Source organism: Rhea pennata, chromosome 3 (genome assembly GCF_028389875.1).
Source record: "Rhea pennata isolate bPtePen1 chromosome 3, bPtePen1.pri, whole genome shotgun sequence".
Classification (NCBI taxonomy): domain Eukaryota; kingdom Metazoa; phylum Chordata; class Aves; order Rheiformes; family Rheidae; genus Rhea; species Rhea pennata.
This window is the reverse complement of record NC_084665.1, coordinates 74,321,290-74,348,788: the sequence shown is the minus strand read 5'-3', so window position 1 is coordinate 74,348,788 and position 27,499 is coordinate 74,321,290. Positions and strand designations below refer to the sequence as shown.

The following is a 27,499-nucleotide window of genomic DNA, read 5'->3' as shown; positions in this document are numbered from 1 at the left end:
AGGCATCTGCTACTGATTTCAGTTGCTGTGTCTGAGGTGAGATTGGCGATCTGCCCATGTGAGCTTCTCCTCCACCTTGTTCTGGTGCAAGCTACCAGTAAGTTAAGCTAACATGCTCAACATTGCGCTGGGAGGGAATGGGGTAGAAGCATTCACACCATCAGGAATAACTGCAGGGCACTGTGAGAAGTAACTGCCTCCTAGCTGTTTGGTACCACCTCCCCTCAATCTTTAGCTGAGAATGAATGAACTTAGCTTGTGCTAACACAGCTAATGAAGACTGTACTAATAGCATGTACAAGCATGAGGAAATGAGCTCTGGATTGAGAGTGGAGATGTTTAACTGTCGGGGTCCCAAAGGGTTATAATGAAGAGCAAGCTCCCATCAAATATCTTATGCATTACTGCTATGGGTTACAGCTATGTTTGCAAAGTTAAGAAATTCACAGCACTTGAGAAATGTGCGCTGTATGTTATTGGTCAGAGTAGTAACCAACTGTGCTGGCTAGGTAGGCTGTGACGCTTCTTCCGATGACAGGAGAAGGCCATGTGCCATCTCACCTCTACATCTGACCGGACTTGATGAATACGCAAGGTCAGTCTGCCAGTGCCCGCTCCCTTCCCAAGTGATAGACTGCTACCAGAAGCACAACTTCCAAAGTTTGTTCTTGTAGGTCATATTTTCAGGGCTCTCATGACACCTAGGGTATCAGCCAGAAGAACTACATGGCTAGCTGCAGCTTAGTCGCCGGGTGACTCGACTTCTCTCACTACCCATAATTAAACAGGCAACTATCATCTGGTGTGGGAGGCACCCCACCACCGGAAGAGATGGTGGTCTGCAAGGCAGCCGCTATTGCTGTAGCTGTCAGAACAACTCAGCAGGCCACCAAGTTCCCAGCACTGTCTGGGAAGGAGTCTCCTGCGAGAGGTAAGGTCACAGCAGGAAAATGTACCATCCCAACAAGCTGCAAATGGTCTAGCAAACAACCGCTAGCATATGCAGCCTGTATTTCACAAACATATTTTTAAGAAGAGTAGTTAGACCTTTTATATTCTGTACACTTTATAGGTTTTTTGGAGGCAAAAGGTTTAAGCAGATGTCCTATACGAATGAAGGCGCTCGTAATAGTTCTGCTGTCCTTTTAGCAGTTGTTCCTTTTTGTTTTCTGTCTGTAAAGGGTTGTATTTTGAGGACTGCTGGAGGCCATTTTCACTGTAAAGAGGCCTGGGAATGCCTTTTAGATTATTAGCTCTTACTTCAAACGCAGAACCTGCTTTTAGCACAGACCTTTCTGGTTTGTAATTATTTTCCTTGTCTGTTCTGCTGTTGTTTGGGACTGCTTGAGCCACATTAGAGCAGCATGGTCCTATTTGTGATCCATTTCTCTTTTAAGGGCTGTTGCCACTCAGTGTGAGGGGAATCTTTGAAATGGATGCAGTTCCCTGCATACTGTTATTTTTCAAACAGTTTTAGGAAAATTATCTATATTCTGAAAATTGGCTTTTATATTCTTGCCAAACCCCCAATTTAGTATTTGTTACATAGGTATCTCATTGGTAAAGAACAATTTTCTAAGCATTGAAATTCTTGAAATCATCCAAAATTCTTTTTCTCTTCAGATAATGACCTGAACAGACAAAGAAGTTAAAAGGAATGTGATTATTATGTGATAATACTTACTGTTTCTAGTGGTAAGTCACACTGAGAGAGCAAGTAACAAGTAATAGGCCCAAAAGGAAGAAAGACCAAATTGTATCATCTAAAATCAAGGCGCCAACATCCATAGGAATGCATGTATTAAAATTTCCCAGGACTACAAAGACAGTCTCCTCCATTAGAAGTTGTTCCAACCATTTTTGTTGTACAGAAAATGCGGCCGTATAGCACTGGTTCCTGCTGTATCAGCTGACATTGAATACTAGGATACCCCACAAATTTTATTACAGAATTTTAAACTCTCTAACATCCTTATCCCTTTAGGAAGTGGGAATCAGGTTCCTAAATTCAGGTTTCTTTGGGTGGTTCTTACTCAGGATTTTTGTTTCCTGGTGACATAGTAGTAGTTTCTAAAGTTTGAAAGTCTCTAGGTCCTTTCACAAATATTTGATGTGTTTCTTTTTTTATCACGGGTTTCTCTGTTGCTGAGTGACTCTGAAAAGACTAATTAATGATTGTTTCTCATAACACTTCCTCGAGAAAGCCATTACCCAGCATCTACTGGCAAGAAGACTGAGCTTTCTGCACTGCAGACAAGGTGCTTATTCATTTTTTCCTTCAAAGGCATATGGAATTATATTTTCAAGGAATTAACGGTCCCATTGGGGACAAATTTTTCGTAAGTGCTCTGCATGCAGAAGCCCCTTCATTTATATGGCCAGATTAAAAAAAAAATCTGGCCAGCTTGTGTATTATGAACCTTCATGCTAATTGGATATGAAATGACTGAATCAAAGCATATGCACAAACTGCAAGCTGTCCTCAGTCTTTGACCCTTAATCACCTGAGATGGGAACCAGGTGGAGAATAGTGTAGCTCTCTTTTGGCCCAGGTTTCCTTCGTATGGATTTGAATTTGCACCTGAATCAAAGAGCAAAGCAGTGCTGCTGGATGTTAGTGTAGAGCAACAGCTCCGCTGAATTACAGGAACAGTCATGAGCAGAATAGTCTTATAGCCTGTCTGAGAAATGGCATAAGCACTTGAATACATTTTGTATCTGGTAAAAAGTGCCACTACTAGCTAAATAACCCTGCTGCCTTCTGTTGGAATCCATCCTAGAGTTTTAGGGTAAATTGTTAGCAGGCTGATTTCCTGATTTTTATTCTCTTTCTTAACAGCTCCTAGATTGTTTTGTCATCCCCGTGGTGATATTGCTATCCTGGTTCTTCTTGCTGGTACGATACAAGGCAGTGCATTTCATTGGGATCGTGGTCTGCATTTTGGGCATGGGCTGCATGGCAGGAGCAGATGTCCTCGTTGGGAGACAGCAAGGAGCAGGTGAGTAAGGATGGATATATTGTACAATTGACTTCTCTTTCAGAAGTACAGTGGTCCAGAACATGTCAGAAAAGGACAAAGATAAGGGAAAATCTCCAAGCAGTCTTGTGTCTTCATGGATCAGAATCATTGCACCATTCAGAGTTGCTTCTTTGTCAAAAGGGACAGAGAACAAAAATGGGTCTACACTGTCCTGAATGGGCTTGATGGATGCGCTCATTCTGCAAAACATATCACCTGCCATGCAGGCCTGAGGAACAAGCTGAATACTTGCAGTTTCGTTTTGTTTTGGCTTAGTTGATTGACCACAAGCCTCAACTGCTTCCTTTCCAACCTGGCTGCATCTCTGAATCATAACCACCTCTCCCCTCTACAGCATATTCTTACTTCTCCTCAGGTTTGCTCCTTTCTTGTACCTAACCGGAGTCATTGGTTAGACATGAAATGACACCTAACCTACATACTGACTGTACCTACTGTTAGGCACGGTCTCAGAGTAAAAGTTTTAATTTTGCCTGTGTCATTCTAGAAAAGAATATTCTTGTGTGTAAAATGTTCCTTCTGTGTGTGTAGCAGCATATGAGTAATGTGTGTTTAGCTATTAATGCAGACTAGACTGAGTTAGTTTTCATCGATCAGCTTCCTCTGTCACATTGATTTTTCTAGTGCCAAGCCAAATGATGTGGGAAGGCTGGCAATTCTTTTCAAAGGTTGTCAATTAGGCACAGTTTTCATTCTTAATTAAGAGCACTGAATTGTGAGCTGAGCATAATATACTGGGATTTTAAATTCTTGATTCAGCTTTCTGAATACAAATGCAAGTGCTATAAAAACACCACTTGTCAGGATGCTACTAAAAAAACAGGGACATTTGTGACAATACCCACTATATCTCCCTGCCCTCTCTTTTCCCTGACTTGAAGACTTTCAGTTCACTTCTTTCCTCTAGAAATAGCTCTGTCTTAGCTATCAAGAAAAGAATATACCCTGTATCATGAAGTCAAGCAGTGAGAGCTGCATTAGGAATGACTGATATTGTTGGCAATGGGATTTCAGCCCTGGCTTCCAGAGGAAACATCCTGTGTCCCATTAATCTAGATAACAGGCTGCTAGGGAGGGTGAGTACACAGGGTAGTGGATCTCAGTGGAAAGGCACGCAAGGAACGGATTGAAATAGACTGACACATTGCCATCTACCTGCGATAGTTAGATATTGTTTGCCATTTCATTACCAAAGTGTGGATATAGCTGTTAGGTGAACTAATCCAGGAAAATCTGTGAACATACCTTATTGGTTTCTAGGCCAGGCCTACACCTAAAAGGTTGTATACATGGTTATTGGTACGCAGAGAGGAGAAATAAAGCCAAGAGCCTTTCGTGATGGAGACTGCAGCTTTCTGAAGTGTCGGAGTGGTGCAATTAAGATACAAGAATATATTTCTAAATTACCAGATCCTCTTTAAGGGAGTAAAAAGCATCATCTGGTTTGATTTATCTGAAGAGGTGGAACTATACATTTAAAATCTGCAAATCCCAAATAAATATTGCCAGCAAAATAGAAGATTTCGTTAAACTCTTCATTAAAGAGTTACAGTACTTACAGTGTATTTTACAAAGGATCAAACAAAAAGAAGTGGAGCTCTATTAACCTTCAGTAAGCTCTTCTGTTTACACAATCTAATTACACTTATTTGCTCTTGTTTGTCTTGTTTATCTTATTATTTACTATGTTAGAAGTGCCATAAGTCTCTGCTAGGCACCTACTACATACAGCAACCTAATACAAACCCTAATGTTAAGAGAACACAAGTAAGGTACAAGTTTATAGTGCATCATTGAGATATTATCATATTTTCCAAACTGGAAGAATTAGCTATAATTCAAGCATGCTGTCAACTTGCAGTAAATATATGATCTCTTACCTACTTTTACTGTATCCTAAGTCATAATTAGCACATTTTTCAAAGGTAAAAGCAATTACTACAACTAGTACACTGTCTGCTTATGAGCCAAATTTACCTTAAAATAACTTGTTTCTCAATGAGTACACCAAGGTAGCTCAGTAGTTGACCTCATGTAATGCGTAGGGGTCTTAGTGCTTCATTTAGACTTTTTCAAAGCATTCACAGCTTTGGCTGACCAGAAGCTCTAAAAATCAGTCACTTCAATCCAGGTAGTAAACTGGTAAGTCAAGGAGAGTATGTTTAGTTTAAGATTGGACACTTTGAGTCAAATTTTTAGAGATTGTCACCCAAATCAAAGAGAACTGTCTCTACTGCTGAGGCTTCAAGTAAAAGGGTGACCAAACGGCCTGGTAAGCATGTGAAAGACAATCATATCAGAATGTAATTCAAAATTAAATGATTTATGTTACACTTCTGTACTATAATTAGTCCCCAGAAACATAAACTCCTCTCTGGACTGTATGAATTTTATTTCTACAAAACAATAACTATCCTAACAATGATGAATGCAAAGCTTGTCTGGCGAAGCTGTGCTTTGTATTTCTTCAGAAGAATGGCCTATATTTTCAGATAGTTCAAGTACCACTGTGTAATCCTAAATGTCCTTAGAACTCCTCTATTCGGTTGGTACCTACTTCCTTAGCAATAAAACCAGTAGATGCACCAGATTTTAGATCCATGAGAATATCTTTATTAGGTTATATTAGTGTTGGGGAAAATTCCAAAAGCAACCTCTTGAGGAAGCAAAAGCAAGACACTTGACTATCGGGAAGGCAGGCATTACTAGGAAAGAAATTGAAAGCATAGCCACTATCAAAAACTTTGATACACCTCTTTCTTGAATACTATGTGCTACTCTGGACACCTCAACTCAAAAAAAAAAAAAAAAAAAAAAAAAAAAAAGCCTCCCACCTCCCAAAAGTCTATAGAAGCAATAGAAAAAGGCAGCGAAGGTCTTCAGGGGCATAAAATGGCTTCAGATTGGAAAGACCTTAAAGAAGATGAATGAAGAGATCTCTCATCTTCTGAGAATCGGCAGATGAAAATCCTGTCCAATCTTTGTTTTCCTCAACCATCCTGGGCTGCTCGATATCAGAGGACCATTGCTGTGACCAGTTTTAATATTCTCCTCTTTGAAAACTCTTTAAGTTCGCAGCTCACACTCACAGAGTATGAGTGCAGGTTGGGAGAGCCATTGCCTTTAAGCCTTGTGTCTTGCACAGGCAAAGGATGGTATTTCTGTCTCAGCAGCTCAGCACAAGCCAGACTCGAAGGTCAAGAGCTTTTTCAGTAGTACTTCCCCGAAGTGCCAGTGAGTGCCAATGAGTAGCTGTCATAAATAGCAAATGCATGAACTCAGCGAAGAATTATTAGAGCCACTGTGGAACATCAAAAGCATCATGGAGATGAATAGGTTTTGAGAAGTACAGATGCTTATTTTAAATTAAGGGCATCTTCCATGGCAGATTGCAAAAGGAGGGTAAAAGGAAAAATAAGCACCAAATTTTAAAAAGATAAATGCTCAAATATCAATATGCTCCCCATCAAGGTACATGCAAGCCAGAAATTCAGTAGGAGACTGGCTGAGAACATGAAAGAGAAATCTAGTAAGATTTACTAAATACACAGAAGCCACATCTCCTTTGAGCTGAACAATTTAGGAGAACACGAGAGTATTGGTAGGAGTATTGTAAACATTTTTCCTGTTGTTTTTTGGCCCTAAACAACTTATAATTTTATAATACTTATAGACAATGTTGGAGATGGGATAAATAAACTTTTAGTCTGACCTGCTGTGACCATTTTTACATCCATAAATTCCTTATCATCACTGGCAAACCCATAAGTTGCAATGAAAATAGAAGGCTTAAAAGAATGCCAGAAAGGAAAGTTATGAAAAAAAGATCACTTTGAGCCAATCAGAATGTGTATCAGTGTGTATTATGCAAATGAATAAATATATTAAAATATATTTCAAAAGAAAACAAGATTTCTTTCTAAAGAAATGCAAAGTCTAATACCTCAGCATTTCTACCAAACATTTTCAAAGGAGATTCCATTATAGCCTGTCCTGTGGAATAGGTCCTGTAGCAATATCTGACAGTTCCACAAAGTTGTTATTCTGTAGAAATCATTTAATGGGTCATCTATGCAGAGGGAATCACACGCATGAGTTGACAGAACCAGGGCCCAGTTTATAAGCTGGAACTTGATCAAATCTCTCTGCAGGCTGCTCCTCCACCACATAATAATAAAAGCCACCAAGACTTAACAAAGGTATCAAACATTCTTTGATCATATAATGTTTTAGTAATGGTATAAACCTGGAGGTACCTGGGATATATTTTGCTCTGTCCATTTCATGCATTAGGTATTGCCATGCTAATTAAAGCTCTTTTAAAAACCTGTGTCATTATCATCACTCTATCTACACCCCATCCTTCCCCCTCTTTTGTCAGACAGCTGCATGTTAGAATGAGGTCCTTTAACTTTAATAGCCTACAGTATAAGGATGGCAATGATTTCTTCACTCATATCACAGGTGCATAGAATTTCTCAGTTGGTTTCCTATCTAAATACTAGTCCTGTTTTTGACTGCTTAGATTCCAAGGTCAGCCGCAGACTGTTCTGTATAGCTGAGTCCCATTGTATCTAGAAAAAAAGTGATATTAATAAAATTAAAGAATTAGTTACTGCAAGGTGTTACTTAATTTCTATATTTTTCACAAATTTATCTTAGCTTTCAGAGTTCCTTATAACAGGAAAGAGAATGCTCTCCCTTCCTCTCTGCTAGATTTTCTTGGGATATTGAGTGAAAACTGGTAAAATGACAAAACATTTCCATTCAGTTTATTAACATGGATATGGGCTACATAGCGATTCAGGATTCAGAAATGAAGGGAGGAACTTGCAACAGCTCTAGACAAAAAGTTATTGTTTTGAGATCTGCTGATTTTTACTCTGTTTATTCCTAGGTGAAAATAAACTGATAGGGGATCTCTTAGTGCTGGGTGGAGCAACACTATATGGCATCTCGAACGTTTGTGAGGAGTATATTGTCCGAAATCTGAGTCGAGTGGAATTCCTGGGCATGATCGGACTCTTTGGCTCCTTCTTCAGTGGAATTCAACTGTAAGTGAGAAGGTTTGAGCACCAAGGTCATTCAAATAAATGCAGCTGTGGCTTCCTTTGTGGTACTATAACTCTTTCTTCAAAGCTAACCATTGCCTGTGGAGATTAGGACTTTTTATTTCTAGAGTTTGCCTTGGTTTTACTACTTGAGATCAATAGATTTGAATAATAATTTCCGTGTTTTAATGCAGATCCATCACTGGTGCTTGTCATGCAAAGTAACTTGACTGTTAGTCAAAAACAGTTTGTTTACCTACACGGGGCTGATCTTCAAAGAACAGAGAGTGATCAAAACAATGACCCATTAACTTTCCCTTAACTAGCTTTGTCTCCTTACTCAGAGAGCTTATTATTTTTATGTGGGATCTGAACACATGACTTAAAATGATTTATATTAACTGCCTGCCACACAAGCAGGTCCCTTTTAAAAAACATAAAACTCTTAAAAGGAAAAACAAGAGCTCGTAAATGTGTCTACTATCCTTGGGGAAAACGTTTTTAGTACTTGAAAGTGATAGTAGTAGGTAGGTGCTAGCTGATTCTAAGGGCATCAAAGCAGTGCCCTTGTTTTGCTGTGTGTGTTTAAATTGTCATGTACATGTCTTGTGTTCCTGAATTTAATTATAGTTCCATTACATTCCCCACTCTTGACCCAAGCAGTTCAGAGTCTGTGAGTTATTTTGGTGGGGATAAGAAAGTGAAGCTGGAACTAGGCATCTTTGTAGAGGACACAGCTAGAAGGAAACAGTGAGAAACAGGTTCTTTGCTGAAAGCTCTAAACCTTTTCCAGCCAACCCTTAGCTCTAAAGTTCTCCCTGAGAGCTTTTCCCTCCCCGGCCTCCACAGCTTTTTGTTACCAGTGCTTTTGTGGCTTTTTGTGGACCCACCACACTTGGGTTTCATATGCAGTTTTTTGGCGAGGTGACACAAGCTTGTCTTTTGGCAGAGGACAGTAATGTTTCAGCTACTTGATTCCATGAAGATGCTGAGCTCTCTCTTACCTTTCCCTGTAACAAGGAGCAGATGCCACACAGTTATGAGTTCACAGAGGCTTAACCTAACTGAATAAACCAATTGGTTCAAAAGGAAGCCAGTTCCCTATTATGCAAAGAATCTTTCTTTGAAAAAATTACTGGCTACTTTGATACAACATGGGACCTAAACTAAACTGAAGTAAATTGGGAAAGGAATGTCTCAGAAAGGCAGTTTACCAGCATCACTAGTCAGATTTGGTTGACATCTAAGAAATGACTGCAGATGGGGAGCATATATGTGTTAATGCCACTGAAGGTGTAGGTCTCATTTTTGTAGGATTTTTAGGGAGCAGTGCAATAATTCTGAAGAAGGGAGAATATAATGAATGTTGTAGGACAATATTCAGTGTAGGTGCAAAAGAGCACCCACAAATAAGTATCCACTATTGGTGTGCACTGATATCAAAATAAAAATAGTAGTAAAAAGGCATTTAATTTGCCTTTTAATTCTTGGGGATATACAAATATCTACACCGTATAGATGATTCATGTTAGTTCATGTTTCGGCGTTAGGGCTGTGTCTTCAAGAGGCCTTTCAAGAAGTACATTATTGTTTTCTAGAACAGTTTAACAGGAGTGTTTGATATTAGAATATAACATGAAATAAAGCCAGATAGTGTCTATTGGACAAATGATGCGCTAAGGTATTAGGGCAAACAGTAAAGGAAAGAGCTGGCTAAATACCCAGGCATTGTTGAAAGTGAAGATAAGTGGGTTGAATGTGGTTAAAGTTAGAAAGAACAGGTTATCAAAATGAGAGAATAAATTAGCTGACAAGAAGTTGGGGGGATAGCAACTGCCCAACAAATGAGAAGATAATACTGTCTGATGGAATCACAGCATAATTTAGTTTCTAAGGTCATCTAGCTCAATCTCTTACTCAAGGCAACTGAAAGCTAACTTCAAAGTTAAATCAGGTTGCTCAGGAACTTGTGCAGTTGGTTTTGGATAGCTCTAAGGATTGAAATTCCATAATCTCTCTTTGCAACTTGTTCCAGTGTTTGACCAAGAATTTTTTTCCATATATCTAATCAGAATTTCCCATTTTGCAACTTGTGTCCATTCCTGCTCATCCTTTTGCTGCTTAACTCCACAAAGAGTTTGACTATCTTTTCTATAACCACCCATTAGGTAGTTAAGACAGCAGCTATATTCTCCCTTCCCCATTCTCCCGCTCAGCCTTCTGTTCTGCTGAACAAACCCAGCTACCTCAGCATCTCCTCTTACCATGTGCTCCAGCCCCCTGACCATCCTGATAGAACTCCTTTGTACTTCCTCCAATTTATCAGTGTCTTTCTTGTTCTGAGGAGCCTAAAATTTGAAACAGTTCTCTTGTTGCTGTCTCACAAATACTAAATAGAGAAGAATCACTTCCTTCAGCCTGCTGGCTACACTCTTGTTAATGTAGCCCAGGATGCTTTTGGCTTTCTCAGCTGCAAGGGCACACTGCTGACTCATATTCAGCTTGATGTCCACCAGGACTCCAGAATTAATTTCTGCAAAGCGTTTTTTATCTGGTCAGCCCCCAGCCTGTACTGTTGCATGGGATTGTTCCATCCTAGATGCACGAATTTGCATTTGCTTTTGTTGAGCTTCATGAGGTTTCTGTCAGCCCATTTCTCCAGCCCATCTAGGTCCCTATCTATTACTGCCCTGTATGTTGCCCTCTGCAAACTTGCTCAGAATGCATTCTGTCCCATCTCGGAGGCTGTTAACAAAGATGTTAAACAGTGTCAGCCCCAGTATCAGCTCTTCAGGTGCTGATTCACTAGTAATCAGTTGACAGCAGGATTTCAATTCGCTGATCACTACTCTTTGAGGCCAGTTTCCCACCCATCTTATGGGTAATCCACCCATGTAGTCCATATCTCTTCAGTCTCTAAGGATACTATGGGAAACCTCTCATCCACCCCATCTCTCTTCTCTACTGAACCAGTCATCTCATTATAGAAGGCAGTCAGTTTGATCCGGTATGAAAAATCTGCTGGCTATTCCCAATCATCTCTGTGTCCTTCATGTCCTGGAAGCTGCTTCTAGGAAGATTTATTCCCTAATCTTCCCAAAAGGCTAGTGTAAGGCTGACAAGGCTATAGTTCTTGCCTTTTTTGAAATTGGTGTGACATTTTTCTCTCCTTGGTCATCAAGGACCTCCTCCAGTCACCATAACCCTCAAAGATGGTAGTGGTCCCATTATGCAGTGAATGTAGCATTGCTAAATGAAGCCTTCTAGCAAAGGTGCTCTTACCCCTCTGCTTCACAGACCATAATGAATCACAGAGCATAGAGTATTGTCATTTACTTCCTTTGTATTAGCTAGGCAATGGTATGAAATTAATGTTCCTGTATTTAAGTTGTATCAAATTTTTGCTTATCAGAACAACAGCAAGAAATGCTACCATTTGTTTTCATGACATCTCTCAAGAATTGCTGATAAAAAAGAGGCATATACCTTATGCATGCAAAGACACTTTTAGGTTTTTTCAGACTAAATAATCTCATTGTTCTATGCCCAGTATTAGATTTGCCACACATCAACAGCAAGTAAATTAGAATTTCTACAATGCAACTCTCTAGACAAGATTAATCTGGGAGGCATTGAGTTCCTGCAGTTTTACTGTTAGATTTGGTCTCCCACATGCCACTTTTTGAACTAGATACTTTGTTTTTCAATCTGTGTAATTTCATGTTTTATACTTGTTTAAAATAGTGCCCAGACGAGCATGCAGAGTTCTGCACAGCAGGAATTATCCGCAAATCACAGATTAGAGAAGGTGGTTAGCTGATTGAAAAACTGGCCGGTGAGAATCCTAGTCTCCAAGGCTCTGCTTCCGTGGTTTGGGAAGATGTGACTTTGTTACCTTCTTAGAGTTTTCTGGATCTGGGACTTGGATGTTAATGTGCCATGTAATATTTACAAGATGTTGAAAGTGGACTTTTTGCAGCTTGGCCTATCCTTTGTTTTGTTTCCTGATTTTCATTGCTGTGACTGTTGGATCTCTCTCTCAATGTGCAACAAATTACAATATTCTCCCCAAAGCCAGCCTATGACATCTGCTACCTTATGTCAGTGATTTACTCAGCTGTCTATTTATTTGACCCTGCAGAGCCACTTTGAAGGGTGAATAACTCAGACAGGTATATTATTAATAATTAAATTTCAAAAGCTTTCAGAATATTAAGTCAGAAAACAACAAAAAGATTGAACGTATAGGGAGGTGGACAGTTCTGGGTAGATATTCAGAGAGCTGAAAATAAAACAGTGCAAATTGCGTGCTATCATGTCTGATTATGGCCCTGAAGAGCTTTCAAACACACAGGCAGGGGTAATACCAGAGTGCATTAGCTAAGTCTGATTGTATTTGGTTCCTACAGAGATTTTTTGTTATAAGGTTATTTATGTTGTTTTGCCCAGCATTTGAATTGAATGAGTGGAAGTAATCTAACTTCTGTTCTCTTCCATAAAATTTTGCCTTCTCTTCTCTTATAGTGCAATCATGGAACACAAAGAGCTGTTGAAAGTTCCTTGGGATTGGCAAATAGGTAAGAAAATACTTTACCTCATTGAAAATGGTTGCTGAAGCACACCTGGAGCCAACCAGTAATAAGGGAAGCAGGAACCAGTGTTTGTGACCTTCTCACCCACTATTGCCATGGTTGAACCACATGCCTCATAAGCTCATGCACATGCCTCATGAGCAATAACTGGAAATGTGGTTGAGTTGAACTGGGATAAAACAGAGATAATTATGTGTAGTTTTGTGTTCTTCCGTGGCTTCCATGGTACTTTGTCTCTTTTCCATAACATTGGCAGCAAAGTGAGATTGTTACATAGTGACTGACAAATCTACGTCGGGGTGTACACAGCCCTGAATGATAATCCACTGCAGCAGGCTTAAACCTGCAGTCCAACAGAGTTAAACTTTCTGCCTTCTCAATGGTTGCACTAAAGTCAGAGCAGGCAAACTAATAAATAACTTCAGGGTGGCCTGTTGCCATCTGCCATAACTGTGTCATTAAGAATGTGTGAACTACCTTTCAGCTGATGTAAAATGCAAATGATTTTGGAATATAAAGATCTAAAGCCATCCTACTAGATGTCATAGTTAAATAGGCTGTGGTCCTTCTGGTTTTAATTCTGGAAATCCCCCTGATAAATGGCATCATCTTCACAGTTAGTATAAATCAGTATAGCTCTGTGTAAATCCTTGTCGGTGAGAGTATTAATACTTGCAGACAATCTGACCTAAAGGGAAATGATTACACTGTGCTGATTTGGTGGTTTATTATGAGACCATGACATGTTTGTAGAGTGATACATGAAATAATAACAAATAAGTAAACATCAGTTTTGTTTAAGAAAAAATCCAGTTTGGTCTCCAAGGAAGTATTCTTTGTTACAAAGAGTTTGAGTATTTCTGAGTAGTCTTTATTTCAAGAAACCATTTTAAATAAATCATAACTGATCCCATTACATGTCAATGAAAGAAAACATTCTGAGTAAAAATATCAAGGCTTTGAGCAACCTGGTCTGACCACATGGCTGACCCTGCTGTGAGTAGGAGGTTGGACCAGGGACCTCCTGAGCTCCCTTCAAACCTGAGTTATGCCATGATGCTATGATCCAAAGTGACCAACTAGACCTTGCCAGGGATTCATACTACCCAGGCCACGTGCTGACCTTATTCCTCAGAGTGAGCACTGGCAGACAAGATGGGATTTCTTTCACCAGCTTTAGATATCTGGGAAGTGGACATCTGATCTAGCTGAACGGACTCCCTTTATCATCAGCAGAGACATGATACACAAATCATACTATCCTAAACATCGTGTCTGAAAGAGGTCAGACAACCTGCCCCCTAAAATTTCATGTATCTCTTCATTACATGGGTGTTAAATGTATTTTTAAGATGTAAATGAAATGCCACTTTACATTCAAACCTAATAGGATAGCTGCAGTTTGAGCAATTTTCCACTGGGACTGAAATGCCCTTTGGAAAGGCTACTGCCTGTGAAGTGCACATAACTGCCTCAAAGAATATGAGCACCAAGACAATACCATCAAATGATACAATCAATTGAGAGCATAACCCAGCAAAAGGAGGTTGATTTTGTCTGTTAGATAGTTTCTTTAAAGGGTTTTTAAGTAAGTGGATCGACAAGCACATACAGAATCATCAGGGCTTTGTTATTTTTTTATTTTCTTCTAATTCCTTTCAGAACCCTGGAAATCTGATTTTCTGCAACTTTCAGTCCATAACAACAAGCTCTGAAGAGCTGGCATGAGTCTAAATTTAGGCTCATGCATATATCAGCTGGGAATTCTGCAGCACATGGTAGCATAAGAATTGTCATTTGCATAAGAGCAGATGAGTGAAGTGTTTGCTTTTATTTTTAACTTCATATTGATTAATTTCCTTGGGATTTATCAAGTAATAATTGAAGCGGGAAAATCTTTCCTAGTAAGTTATTTAGATTTTTAAAAGCAATTAGATTTTCACTGTAGTGTGTTTTTATTACATTAGTGTCTAACAATCCAATTATGTGAGGCATTCTGTAAACATGCAGAAAGAAATAGTCCCAGCTCTGGGAAACTTTCAGTATAAATGAGGAACATAAACAAAAAGTGGTAGAGGAACAGAGGTGCAAAACAGTGAAGTGATTTATCAAGTGGCAAAATAGGAGTAGGACCTTGGTCACTTTAGTGTCATCCTTGCACATTCATCCACTAGTTCATACTTTTGCATTCATTTTGTGGGCCCATTTCCACAAAATGTAGCATGCTCCCCCCAACTCAGCTGAACTCAGTGCATGTTGGGGACATTTAGCTCCTTAAGCACCTAGATTTCACAGCTCTGAATATGTCATTATTTCATTCAAATTAATATTGGATGTGAGGAATTCAGTAGTAATGTAAGAAACTGTTTTAAAAACAGCACTGCTATCATGGCAACCACAGAGACCGGGCCTGAAGAGCTTGTGCCCACTGCAGTGTCAATATGGTTTTCACTTGTTTTCATGTATATTTAGAATGATGCTTTTATACATGCATGTGCATCTGAATAATTTAAATCGGTGGTTATTTGAAAAAGCATTCTAAATTATTTTCTAAGAACATGGACTTCTTCCTCACAACATGAGTCCTTCCAGTAAACTGTTTCTTGCTTTCTTCCCCAGGCTTGTTGTATGTTGGCTTTAGTGCCTGTATGTTTGGGCTCTACAGCTTCATGCCAGTGGTCATAAAGAAAACCAGTGCTACTGCTGTCAACCTCTCCCTACTCACAGCTGATCTGTACAGCCTCTTCTGTGGATTATTCCTCTTCCACTACAAGGTATGGTGAAGTGAGGGATGTATTTGAGTAATAACTGTATACCTAAAGAATTATTAGTGCAGAACAATGAAACAAAAGAGATCCCCAAGTTTTTTTAGATCTACACAGTAAAAGTGCAGATTTTTTTAATACTTCATGTTTCCCACAGCAAAGCCAGTTTTATTCTATGATTTCCAATTGCTAATTCAGTCTTCTTGTTATGAGTTTTAAGATCTGAGTACCTATGTAGCAGCAACTGAATCACTAATTTCATTTTACTCATCAGAAGTCACATTCAACTTCTGTGACCAGATCCAGTGTAGCAGCAAGAAGGAAGGTACTTCATAAAACATTAAAAAATTCTATAGTTTTTTTTTGTGCAGTAACAGGGTTGTATTATTTCATGTTGATTATGAAATGATGCCTTATAACTGTTCCATGAATTCCAACTTTCTTCCCAGCTAAGTCAATGGCTGACCTGTTAACATAAAAGTGTCAAAAATGTACAGCAGATTTGTGTTGTAGTTAAACTTTGGTCATCTAATATTTAAAACATTGACTTGTATAGTCACATGTTTGTTATCCAATTCCAAGTAATTACACTGCGTTATTCACAAGCTTCTCCTTCGGTGGCCATCATACGATAGTGGGATACTGAGAGCAATTGCTTTGTACTCACATTTGTTGACATGATAGAAGTTATTTGATAGCTTAAATAGTGGCCAGGAGAAGTGTTAGAAAAATGAAAGCCTTAAAATACTGAATGGCTAAAACTCCTAAGTCAGAGTTCATGACACTAATGATATGTGAACGAATTTGACTGGTGTAGTGAAAGTTGAAAGCTTCAGAGTTCAACACACAAATATTTTCCCCCATTGACTTTTTGGTTTTTTTGCTCCTATGGCTTTGAGGATTTTGGAGACACAAAATAAAAACAAATACAGAAAATAAAGCTTTACCAAAAACACACATAGTAGCTATCGGCTAGTTGACAGGCCTGTCTCACTGTGATTTGGTTCCCAGTTCTTTCCACAGCACACTTCAAATCCAAAGTTTGAAATTATGTATTAGCTGAAAATTGTTATCCCCTGTTAATAAAGTTTTTTGATTCCCATAGCAAAATATTTATTTTAGTTATGCTGGTCCAGTTTTTCTTAGGAAAATGTCCATATTATATAATAAAAGACAAATTTAATTCTGAAAATAGCAGTGGTCTTGTTTTAGCAAAATCAAATTTTGTTAGAGGAAGAGACTCAGAAGGCAGCAGAGGTCAGTCAGTTTTGAGTTCACCTTTGCTCAAGCCTGACAAAAAAGGAGATATTCCAAAACTAAACCTTAAATTTTGAGCACCTATAAGGCAGAAGTTGCAGGAAACGTTTCAACTTTTCCCTATGTCTGTAATTGCAGAAGGCAATTTCTGTAATTAGCAGAAGGATGTGTTTCCAACTTTATTGATGGACGCTGTCTTTCTATATGTGCATGTCAGCTGTCCACCACAGTAGCACCTCAGCCTCCTTTTAAGGCCCCTAACAAAAGAAGTCCACAGGAACAAAAGGTTCAGCCTTGGAAGATTTTCTGGTGGAAAACAAGGTGTCATCACCCACCCTGATACACTGAGTGACTTCCACCTCTGAAGTAGCTGAGGGTTCCCTCTCCCCTACTGCTCCATTTAGAAACTTTCTGAAGATCTTTTTCCTGCAATTCACCATGTTACAAAGTGTTCATAAACTCTTATCAAGCTCTTTTACTTTAACCTATTTAGGTAACCTCTTTAGGTTTGTTTCCACCTCTGCTCTCTGCTTTCAGAGCATCATTGCTCCAACAGTTAGAAACCTTCTTATTTCCCACATAAATTTACTTCTGGCTAATTTTGATCCACTTGCTGTTGTGCCATGAGTATCCTTTAGCATAAAACATACCCTTGTCACCTTAGCATTTTGCTCCATTGATACATCACTAGAAAATAGCCTCTCTCAGCCCTTAGCCTGCTGTCAGAACAAGCCACATTCATTCATTCTTACTACATAAGATGTACACATTCTTGGGATAGACCGTCCAAGTTAAGAAGCAAGAAGGTTCCTCCAGCACCTCACACAATGCTCCTAAGATGTCTCCCTGTTTCTCCTAAGAACGTTGCCCCAAAAGACCATATTTACTTTTTTCATCTCTGCTTTTCCGTCATGACTTGCACTTATTCCACAACCTATATAGCCCTTTTGTGTCACTCCTTTGTTCTTCCCAGATGAAGCACTGGTAAGTAGAAGATCGTTGTCACAGTTTTGTGGAAGAGCCTTTGCCTGAAATCTGGCAGCAACTTCCAGGGTTGTCAGTGTCTCGTTTCTTGCCCTTCAAGCTTACAGGGCAAGGGAATAAGAAAAAGGGAGGCTGTTTTTAGAGAACATCCAGATTAAAAAGCCTACCTAAGTACTTCTTTAGTTACTTCTTTAGTTCTTATCATTAGTCAGATCACCTCCTCCTTTTCTTCCTAGTGTGCAATCAGATATCATTTTATATGAGGAAGTAGAACTGTGAAGTGTGCAACTTTCAGTCAACAGTGAATAGGAATAGGTTGGCATTAAACGGTCTATATTACAGCCCCTCCTAAGCCTGTGTTCTCTACTTGTTTTCTGGATTCGAGAAAAGCTGTTTCATTCCCAGCCCAGCTGTACCTCTCCTTCAGATACCCAGCTCCATCTGCTTATTGCTGCACTGACGAATGGGTGAAGCCTCACTTCACTGGGAAGCAAATAGTTTTATGCTAAATTAGAATCAACTGAGTGGTTTAGTGTCCCTTGCAGAATATAATTTTATGAGGCTTTCAAGAAACAGTTATGATTTTTTCCCTGTGCTGCTACTTTTATCACCAGACAGGTTTATTGCACCTACGGCAGTAATTCTATGAAAATCCATGGAAAATGTAGGAAATGAGTTCAAATGGAATTTAGAGCCTCTGAAACCAAACTGAGGAGGAGGTAACACTTGAAGTGTTTTGATTAGTTAGCATTTCATCTTTTTATGATACAGAATTGAAACATTATGACATACATGACAGCAAGTTTATAAACAGCTGAATTTATATTCTTTACTCCATATGCCAATATCTTTGTAGTGCGTTGAACAGTTTCCAGGCATTGGTCTATGGAAGCTAGGAGTAGAGAATGTTGTCTTGACACAGCTCTGGTGATGTGCTGATAGTTCAAAATGTTAAGTACATATTGTATTAAAATGCAATGGTTTATGACTTTCGACTTGAGATAGATGCTGGTTATATGTCTAGATTGTGGTCCACCATTCTTAAAATTATTTGCATCCCCCAAATAAAAGCTTTGGGAGTTTATTTTTAGTTTTTCTTTAATAAATAATAGAGTTCAAATATTCCAATAGACAGGGAAAGATATCTGGCCTCTTTGTGACTGAATATTGGCTACCAAAGTAACTTTTAAGTGTGTAGCTCTGTATCTTCAATCTTCTTTTTCTTAATTCTCACTGTGTTTATTTATTTTATACAATCTGGATGGTCAAAACTTTCCTGGCTATATGTTATCATTTCATCTTCTTCTTACACAAAATTAAGTTATATCATATCTTGAAAAAGGAAGGTTATCAGAGGCCTAAAGCATAAAAATAAAGTAATCATCATGATTTTTTTTTTACTTTTTTATCCTGTAATATCAGACTTTACATCTTCATCTTGTCTCTGTCAAATCCATCTGTTTGGGGGCTTTGCCCTCTCTGTTGGTTTCTGTGAACATCAGTGGCCATAGAAGTATTCAGCCTGCTAAGGCCATAATGAGCCAGCCTATATAAGGTTTGTTCCCACCACACACAGACAGGAGGTCTACACTGCCCTCCGGGTGTGAGGAAGCTTCTTGGCAAGACTATGCTGCAGATCTGAAGGGCTGTTTTGCTAGATGGGTTTCAGCTATGCTTTCTGCATGTGTGATGGTAAACAGCTGTGGAGCCTTTCAAATGGGAAGATGCAATATAAATGTGAGGAAAGCTGTGTGCAGGCATGTCTGGGCACAGCATGGGGGAAATTTAAAGTTCTGAGGTAACATTATTCCCTTCTCCAAAAACTGTCCTTGCCTTATCAGAGGCTACAATAGCTTTTGTTCATCATGGATACACCAGCACCACTGGTACTAAAAAATTCAGGGCTGATTCTGCAGTCATAAAGGGATTGGAATAGCTATGTACAACTTCTGTTATTTTTTAGCTTGGGAAGTGTTCATTTTGATGTTTTAGTCTCAGCCTTAGTTTTATTTTAATGTGAGTTTTTAAATTTCATGCTTTTCATTTGCAAGCCGTATGTTGTACTTTAGTCATTCTAAGCAAATTGCATTCTCACTAAATAATCTAAGCAGTTTACTTTATGCTTTCCACCTTCTGGAGCATGCATACTGATTACATTCTGCACCAGCAGGTCCAGTCACGCTATATTATATCATTACCTACCAAGCCAAGCACAATCAATTATATTCTACCTTGGCAAATTCATTCATTATTTTATCCAAGATTTAGCTATAAAAATTCAGAGTTTCTGGATATAGTGACAGTTTCCAAATCATGAAAATGCGTATGTTACATAATAAATCAAGGAAGTCGAGTATCTTGATTTAGAATCATGGAGAGTAATGGTGACAAAGCACTTGGCTGCCCAAATAATCAAGATATTTAAAACCTTCCCAGCACTAGAGACTTAAAAATGATGCTAGCTGACACCTCACTTGCTAGTGGTTCTAAAGATGACTTTTTAATGTTAATTCAAACAGCAGAGTCTCTCCACTGGAAGAGAGCAGAAGATAACCTTCGTATTACATCAAGAAACATGCTGTAAAGGAGAATGGTTTTTAACTTTATGGAGAAGAGGAGATACAAGTTGGCTGCTAACTTTCAATTTCATTTTTGCTGGCACAGATCCTAAGCAATGCCCATGAACTGTGGATTTAAATCAACTTCACTGAGATGAGAATCTTGCTCTTATTACAAATGCAGGAGAAGAACTAGGAGCATCTATTAAAAAAGAGTGTGCTTTACCAGTCCAAACCAAGGTGATCAAAGCTGGTACAAGCTTTTCTGCTGACGTCAGTGGACTTTAATTCAGGGCCTAGGTTAGGAAAGTATTTGGGGAGGGAGGGTTTGTTTGTTAGCTTGGGTTTTTACTTGGTGGTTTTTCATAAACATCTAATTTTTCTAAATCATCTGACCATCAGATTTGGTGTTCATCTGTAATACTCAAAGGTAAGTATAAACTTATAAGTCTCTCTCTCTCTCTTTTTTTTTTTTTTTTTTTTTTTTTTTTTTTTTTTTTTTTTACTGATACTTGCTAGTGGATACCTACATACTTTGACCATGGTAATATCTGTGCTGCAGACATTATCATTATTTCAAGCAGAGCAAGCTGTATAGGTTAAACAACTAGGTTTTACAGGATTATCTCCTCAGTCATATACTTCAGTATATTTCCCCTATGAAATCATATATGCAAACTGCTTTACCCATAAACTCCCTGTTTGAATGGATTTTGATCTCCTATGGCCTTTGTCCTAGTGAAGGTTGCCAAAGCTTTGATAATAATGATGATAAATCGCTTTGCTAGTTAGTTGTTTGTGCCACTGGTATGTGCAGAAACCGAAGGGCACATTTCCCTTTCTTTTCCAGAATGTGGAATTTCTCTTAGTGGGACTCCCACTGAATAACTCAGTTGTTGTGAAGCTGTATTGGATGTATGTCTTTTATCTAAGTGGCATTTTTAAAGCTTCTTTTTCAAATATTTTTAAATTTAATTGCTTTTAATGTCCTTGTCCAAATTATAATCAATTAGAAACTAGTTCTGTGAGGAAAAGTCAGGTGTCCATATTTGAAGAGCTAGCTTGAAGTGGAAGGGAGTTAAGCGTATCTATGTTCACACTTGAACGTTGCCTCATGATAAAAAAGGACCATGTCAGCTTACTCTTTGTCTGAGGGCGCAGCATGGTGTACAAAAAAAACCAAAACAAAACAAAAAAAAAACCCTCTGAAGAAAAATGACACAATAAAATGAAGCGCTTCCTACCAAGTTATTGCATGGTCTGACAGTAGGTGCTTAACAACATAACCCTGATAGGGCAGCTTTCTGAAAATACTGCCTTATTGAAAGGATTTCTCTTCCTTTCACAATGTTGCTTGCAATCAATTCTTTAGTTATAGAATATACTCACAGAATTATTTAGGCACAAAGTTTGGAGCCATCAAAAAACAGTGTGTAAGAAGTGGCGGTTGTGTTGCACAAGGTGAGGTGGAGGCTTCAATTTCAAGAACATTTCAGATGAGCTTGTGCTCATCATAAATTTCAAGCACTGTAAGTAGTTTTCAGTTTGGGTTTTTTGGTCTCCTGTTTTGAAAGACTGCTCACAAGAGGGCTGGTTAGGAATTTTCTAGCAAAATGCATTTTTGTTGGAAACACCTTCTTATCAAAATAGAAATGCGAAATGAAAGCATCTTAGTTTGAGTATCCTCTGAGAAACATGGGCTGACATTTCTGCAGCTCATCTAACAAGTTGCTGTGGAGCACCGTTTCCAAAGTTTATAGAGTTCCTATAGCAAAACTCATGAGGCAAACTGCACCGAAAGGCCAGGTATGCTGGGACTGGAAGATCTCCGGCATGAGAAAACCTGAGTTTCAACTCATCGATTCTGGAAGCCAAAGGAGGAACCTCAGTTCTGCATCAGGAGTCCCAGAACCCAGACAATCTGAACGAAGAAAGAGCTTTTAATATTTCCAGGCGTTCTGACAAGAAGATTATCCTGGTAGTTGCAGTCAGCAGTTGCCAGAGTTTCCAACCAGCATACTTTGTTTAAGAAGCAACAACTTTTGATATTTCACAAGAGAAGCAAATACAGCATTTCAGTCCCTGAAAGTGCTTCAGTTTTTACTTCTCATCTCAAGTTTGGATGATTTTTTAAAAAAATACAGAACAAAGCCAGAAATAGTTCGTAATTACAGCAAGGGAACAGCAAGCAGTTCATCTACCTACCCATGCATGGGTTTATGTCCTGCTGACTGTATAATTTAGGTGTCTTAATATTCTTGTGAATACCTGATTAACAAGGTTTACTGACAACAGCACTGTTCTATTCTTTGCTACTCCACACCTGGTTGTCATCTCATAGAATGGCTTTTGCATTTTGTATCAATGATTACAGGCTCATAATAGTTCTTTTGCTTCCCAGTTTTCTTTTCTCCTCTTTCTATTCTGTGTTCCAGCATATAACATCCAAATGAAATCTTTTTATGTCTCAGTATCACATGTTTCTTCATAGCATAATTATTAAAATGTTAAAAGATTTGTATGCAATTTCAAATGAACATTTCATTTGGATACATTTATGCTATTTTAAAATACTTTTTATAAAGTATATATAAGTAAATTTTCACTTATATAAAGGGAGTTTGAGACCAGTTGAAATTCGCATGTTCACTAAGTGGAACTAATTTCAGACTGAAGTTGGAAACAGTTTATGCTGAGAATCTAACTGATCATGGAGAAAAACCACTGCTGTGCAACTAACTGAATTCTGCCTTTGGTCAGATTGCATAGCAAATTGCCTAATGGATATTGACTACTCAAAAGAATACGTGAAATGGAAAAAAAAGAGTTTGAGTGTTAACTATAGTAAGCAAATATACAGAATCAGCCTGTTCACAGACAGTCCCCAGAGAAAGAAAAGAGCCAGTGTATCTGCCTGGGCAATCTACTTAAATTGATGATCAGACTTACTTGCAATGAACCATTTAAGTGCTCTGAACTATAATGTACTGGAAAAGGTGTTTACTTACCTCATAGTGAGAAATTGATGATTTTCAAATGAAATTATCAACTGAGGAATTAAGTCCCAACATAGATCCTATTGGTTTCCTCTAATTTCTTAAAAAACATGAAGAGAAACCACAGGATTTTAAGTTTCCAACATATATACCTCTCTACATAGCAAATGCTATGCTTAAGGTTAGTATTTTTTGATTATTATAAAATACTAATATAAATATAAAATATATTTATAATACATAAATATAAAATTCTTAAGTGTCATGATCAAGAATTCTAAGAATTGTCTTTCGGGAAGTAGCTAAACATGGATAAATAAACAGCAATGTACTTGAACTGCTTGAAGAAAGTAATTCACATCTGTATCATGGGTCTTGAATTTTAAGCACCGTGCAGAATACAAAGTCCACCAAATCTTCATTGCTTTTATGGCTGGGGTAGGAAAGAAGGAGGTTAGAGGTTAGAGAATAGCGGGAAGTGGTTTGGGAGCTGGGGGCTCTGTGTAATTCAGGATGCTGTTTCATTTTCAATATATTTTGAAGTAATTGCCAGAAGAGGCATCCTCTAGCTCTATCCACTTCTGTCCCCACGTTTGCTCCCAGGCTGAGCAACACACCAGAGACAGGTTAGCACTGTAGTAGCAAATGGGAAGCAACAGAATGATACTGGAGTAGGAGTTACGATGTCTTTATGTTTAGTGGTAATGCCTCCATCTGTCAATCATTTTCATTTTGAGAAATACCCATTTTAATAATGTTAACTTACAGAGAGGCAAAAAGCTGAGTACTCCCTAGCAATGGATTTTGAGTACTTGGGGCCAACTAAGAGTCTTCTCAAAATACCTTGCTTGGACTACTTTTGTGTTTGGATAGGAGGAAACATAGTTGTTCAGAGAATTCTTAAATATACTGTAGATTAAACTATAACATTTAATCCATAGCCTCTGAAGGAAAGAAACAGTGTTTTGGAAAAAGTGGTGAAGAGTCGTGTGGAGAGGAAAAGCGAAGTGCTCGTAGTTTCTACTGACTATGAGCTTGCAGACATATTAACTGGAATTTTCGTGTTCTACTTTTTTTCTGCTCTTTGAAATAATTCATTCTTAACACAACAAAAGGCCAAATTTCTAATACACTATCTACAGGAAAAGCATGTGAAATTATCCATTTAGCAAAGTTTTCAGCCTGAATCAAGCAATGTTTAATATTCATTCTATTTCAAATACTTTGCTCGATTTGAAAGGAAATCATAAAAAAAAAATGAGGGGCAGTGGAGAGGTAAAACAATAACAACAGAAAACAAGAAAAGTATTTGAATGAACTGCAGACAGCAAAAATTTTTATAACACAAACATTGTTATCAACCACGTATACATTCTCTAACCTGTTCTTTATGCTATTGCTTTTTACTCTATTTGAAGAAAAAGTACAGATAGAAAACCGTAACAAAGACATACTATTTAAAGAGCTGAATCTTACTAACAACATACCTTTTCTAAATGATAGCTCAGAGAATATGAAAACAAAGATCAAGAAGTTTCATGAAGAAGATAGGTTCATAATTAGTTGTGAAAAAAATAAATTGAGAACCTCAGCATTTTTCAGTGCAAGCACACTTTTGAAGATAAGGGAGTACAATGAATGAGTTGAGTTACATACCTCAGCAATAATTTGCAAGCCAGAGGAGACAGCTAAGAAAAGTCATGAATCAGCAAAGCAGAAGCTGCATTCAAAAGCTTAAATATGGTTCAGTTATTGAAAATATACAAAGATTTTCAAATTATGATTCTTCACATCAAATGTAATTTCCACCTTAGCATAAGGAAATAAAGGCTAAAAATCCCCCAAAGACAGATGTAGGTTAATTTTGAAAGCAAATGCTAGGGGTTAACTGCAATAGATGTATTATAAATTTAGAGATTTCCCATGGAATTAAATAATTCTTTGTATGCAATAGTGAGTAAAAAAGAAGGTAGAAATATTTAGGAAGAGTGTTAAGAATGATACATGAGCATCTACATGGCCGTGAGCCATTTGGAAGAAAACCACATAAAACAGATAAAAGAATGAATTTCTCCAGTGATCGCTAGAGAAAGGAATTTATAAGATTCAGTAATGCAGAACGTGTGAGAGCTACCATGGTCAGTGGCATAGGAGAGACTTGTTCATGCCCTAAGTAACTTCTGACAATGTGGCAAGAATTTTTGTTTGGTGGAGAAGAAACCTGTTGCCTTGGTTAGCTACCTAGATTTAAATGCTTAGTCTGGTTGCTCCTCCTGCCAGCCAAGTCAATGAATGCTGCAGACAAAGAGGGTTGAAGTCTCCAAATCAGCTTGTATTTCCTACCAAAATAAAGGAATTGGTTAACATGTAGACTTAATGCCAGTCAAAATGCAGTCAAAAGACTGCTTTCAATCTAAGCAGAATAGTATTTTAGTCTCTCCTAGAAAGTCTTCTTCATAAAGGCATCTCCTGTCAGTCTAAACTCCCCCCTCCTGCTAAACTGGAATCATGTTTGTCATCATCACTACCACTTAGCAGCTTGACTTGATTTAGCTTCCAGAGTTATTTTGATCACCAGCATATGTTAATTTTAAAAATAAGATTTTCTGCTCTTCTAGGCCTTTAAAAGGCCCATAAACGTTGTATAAAACTCAGTCTGGAGGAGGTTGGAAATACCTTTTCCATGTCTGGTTTAATGTAATCTGGACTTTGTAACTTAAGTACAAAAGAAGAACTCATAGGGAAGAGCTACAAATGTAATGGGAAAACAATCCCTTTCAAAAATGGTTAGAAATAAACAGAGAGAAAAACAAGGAATAGAGAATAATCCCCAAAGAGGCCAATACAATAGAGATGAGAAAGAACAGGAAAGAAAAGGAATAAAGTCTAATTGCTATAAAAATAAACCAAGTTTGTCAGTGAAGAGGAAAGAGAAACAAACAGCCAAAAGTTTTCTTTAATGTGAAGAGAAGTAGGTTCATTATGCCAAGACAGCATAAGACGAAACTTTGCTTTAGCTCTGAAACTATATGGTTACCTTCTTTCACTTTCAGTAAGGATGAGAGATGGAGATGAAGGCAATGAAAAATGGCTAATAGGAATGGAAATTATTATGTCTGAAGTAGAAACATAACACAAGAATCTGAATATTTTCAAGTCTGGCAGTATCGCAGTCCCAGTCTGGACAACTGGGTGACCTGTACATGGAGTAGGCAATGAACTGTATCAGAAGTAGACACCAGGGAGAAATAATTAGAAACATGGACATAAATGGGAAAGTGGATAAAATGCTAGTTCACCAAAAATAAATCATACCAGTCTAGTCTGAGGTTTGTCTGATAAATTAACAGATTTTGCTAGACAAACGAGAAATGGTAGCTCTAATCGGTAAAGCCTCTGTATGATGTGATGTAGCAAATTGTCAACTATGCTAAAGAACAGGCTCAGCACTGTAAAGATTGTAAGATACGTAAGAACTTGGCTAAGGAGGGTAAAGGACAAAACAGTGTACTGTGAGGGAAACTGCTTGCTGGGAGCTGGCTGGGAGGAACTGGGGAAGTTCCTGAAGGACTGGTCTGAAGACCAGGGCTGTGCATTAACTGTAGTAGTAGCTTTGGCACAAAAGGTAGAAGGGAGCTGGAGATGTGCATTTGAGAGGCATCTTCAGTAAAAGGAGGGTTGAAATGTCAAACAACAAGAACTGAATGACATTGAGAAATGCGAAGTATCAGGTGCAAGGTTGTGTCAGTGAAAACAGATGGGAGGAACATGAACGCTGTTGTGGCTTTCCAAACACATCAGTCTAAGTGTGGTCTAGGAATGACAGAGAATTGCTAATGCCACGGCTTATTGTCTACAAAGCTGTTTCTCTTCTCTGCTCCAAACCTTGACAGAGTAAGCATGCATCCTCTAACAATATGCTGAAAGTGCTTATCCAAAAATATTTTTTTCGTATGTAGCATAGCTTTGCTTTCAGACAGACTGGGAGAGGATATAATACCTAAACACATATGAATTAATCTATAAATACACAGGGAAGAAAGGAGAATTATTTGAGCTGAAGAACAATTCTGACCTAGGAACCTACAGGTAGAAATGACAATGCAGAAATTTGGAGTAGAAACGAGCAGGATCTTTTGGTCTTTGTAACAGGGACATTTTGGAACAGATTTCAATAGATTAGGGCATGTGGATGAGAAACCTACTGATGCTCACAGGAGGGCAAAGCATATTTACAGGACGGAGTACATGATCT

At 38.3% G+C, this 27,499-nt stretch overlaps 1 protein-coding gene across 1 annotated transcript in view; it reads left to right on the top strand.

The window, feature by feature from the left end:
• The window catches only part of SLC35F1 (solute carrier family 35 member F1), a 256,539-nt gene that overhangs the window by 216,093 nt on the left and 12,947 nt on the right, over positions 1 to 27,499 (top strand). The window contains exons 4-7 of the mRNA XM_062572623.1: positions 2,840 to 2,999; positions 7,939 to 8,095; positions 12,617 to 12,669; positions 15,304 to 15,458. Of these exons, the coding sequence (XP_062428607.1) occupies positions 2,840 to 2,999; positions 7,939 to 8,095; positions 12,617 to 12,669; positions 15,304 to 15,458 (525 nt within the window). The remainder of the gene's footprint in view (positions 1 to 2,839; positions 3,000 to 7,938; positions 8,096 to 12,616; positions 12,670 to 15,303; positions 15,459 to 27,499) is intronic.